General features: G+C 25.4%; 1 protein-coding gene across 1 annotated transcript in view; it reads right to left on the minus strand.

Annotated features, from left to right (window-relative positions):
- Nucleotides 1–126: 126 nt before the first annotated feature.
- LOC119667552 overlaps nt 127–2,206 on the minus strand; it is a 4,602-nt gene continuing 2,522 nt past the window's right edge. The window contains exon 5 of the mRNA XM_038076856.1: nt 127–130. Coding sequence (XP_037932784.1) covers nt 127–130 — 4 coding nt within the window. The remainder of the gene's footprint in view (nt 131–2,206) is intronic.

Consider the following 2,206-nt stretch of genomic DNA (forward strand, 5'->3'; position numbering starts at 1 on the left):
TGTGGTGAACAACAATAAAAGTATATTTAATATTTATGTGAAAAATTGAACTGAATTTTTTTTACTATCGGCTTAGCTAAATTTGTTGAAAAAAAAGTATTAATAAATAAACAAAAAACAATGCAACTAGCTAAAAGGAAATTCATGTAAATGTTTAAATTTATTATTTATGCAAATAATAAATAATTTAAATTAATTTGTTGAAGGATAAAATAATATGGAAAATAGAATATGAACAAAGTGTACATAAATATTATTCTATAAATAAGTAAATTCGTATATTTAAAATTACTAAATATGGGTATGAATAAATAATATATAAAACATTACAAAATATTAAATAAATAATTTTATACCAATAATATTTAACTAGAATTACTCAAATATTTAACCCTTTTGTTAGTAAGTTAGCGGTCCATATTTTATACTTTATTATGTGACATAGTTATTCTATATTCAACATTCAATTCCTGAAAATCCCATTTCCACTAAGCCTACTAACACGGTTACCACTTGAAAATTTTTTTCTGTACCAAAATTGGTTTAAAAAAGTACCATTTCTTAAAAAATTTTGGACGTTTTTGTTTTTTCGTTCTGTATTTTTCATAGTGTTATAAATGAACAAAATATAAAATAGTGCAAAGTTGCATTTATAAAAAAAAATTAATTGGAAATATCCACAATAAAGTTGGGTCGTCAAAAATGCACAATTTTTTGAACATGTGTACCAAACGAAAAAAAAGTACCACTGCCACCATAAGTGGCAACCGTGCCTACTAATATTATAATGCTTAATATGCAGTTAATGACTTCTTTACAATTGATATTATTGTTGTAGTCTTACGTTTACCGAAAGACCTAACAATTATTTTTACTCTTATTACTTATTGAAAATTTTGACGGGAAGGTAAAGTAAAAAATTAAAACAGTATTATATTAATTTCCAAAATTTTACTCCAATTAAAAATTTTCAATTAAAAATTCAGTCAAGCGAATGAGAATTATAATTTTTGAAATAATTTCTAACAATAATAGGCAGAGTGAAATAACCAAGAACATGAAATTCTTATATGCAACCAATTATTAATATTGTTATGTATTTATGTTGAAGCAGTTAATGAATATTAATATCCAAAGGTTATTATGTGTACAGTTGTGTAGTATTGTTTAAGTGATATATATTAAAACATACACGTGTTTTACAGTTCATGACAATTCCTAACATATCGTTCACAGGTGCTTCATAGTTATTATCGTTATGCATGCTTGGCAATCTACTGTTTCTCTCGTCGATTGTAGTACTATTGTTCTATCTCTTTTCACAAACTATTGTTCTACAGTCGATCGATCGATCCTACTGTTCTATTTTCAACAATCTGCAGTTATAGTATTTTCTTATTAATCTTCTATGACAGATTTGCCGTCTAATTACAAATAAACATTTTGAATAATAATTATTTTCTTATTTTTTTGAAGTGATCAAAGACTAATTAGCAGGCATTGGCATGTATACCTTTTTGTGATTACTTGATTCAGAGGAGAGATTGTTAACATAATATTTTTCTACATATAATAAAGTCTGTGGTTTTAAAAATTTTTAATATTTAAAAAAAGAACTTTTCAAGAGCACTAAAATATACTTAATATTATTACTGCATAGTAATCTGATTTGTTATTGGCAAATGTATTCAGTTTAAATACTCCTATTGTTTTCTTCAAACCCACATATTATTTTTATTGCTTGCTTGAGAATGTCCTTTTGCATAAAGTATGCAGAAGAATATTCCTTAAAATTTGCATATTTTTTTTAACAAATTTGATTTTTGTTTAGTTTACGTGCAGTGACTATGTTGCAGTTTTATAGAATTTAACTTGAATTTTCCAATATTCCCATTCTGAAGAGAAAATACGAGCATTATTTCGTCCTTATTCAAAATGTTATATTTTTCCTGGAAACTCAACCTTATTTGCGGAGACAAAAACGTAAGCAACGCGACTTGAATATTAAAAAGTGCCAAATACTCTATTTTTGTTTGAAAATATTTTGGGTAAATTGCATTAAAAGTTTTATAAACTTTATTTTAATATTTGTATATAAAATTTTGGGAAATTTTCCACCTTTTTTTCGATTGAAAAGTCATAAAAAATTGAATGATCCCTGCAGTGGTAGAACGCTTACTATTTTGCCGAATTGGAGATTGTTGAC

The sequence above is a fragment of the Teleopsis dalmanni genome, chromosome 1 (genome assembly GCF_002237135.1).
Source record: "Teleopsis dalmanni isolate 2A chromosome 1, ASM223713v2, whole genome shotgun sequence".
NCBI classification, from domain to species: Eukaryota; Metazoa; Arthropoda; class Insecta; order Diptera; family Diopsidae; genus Teleopsis; species Teleopsis dalmanni.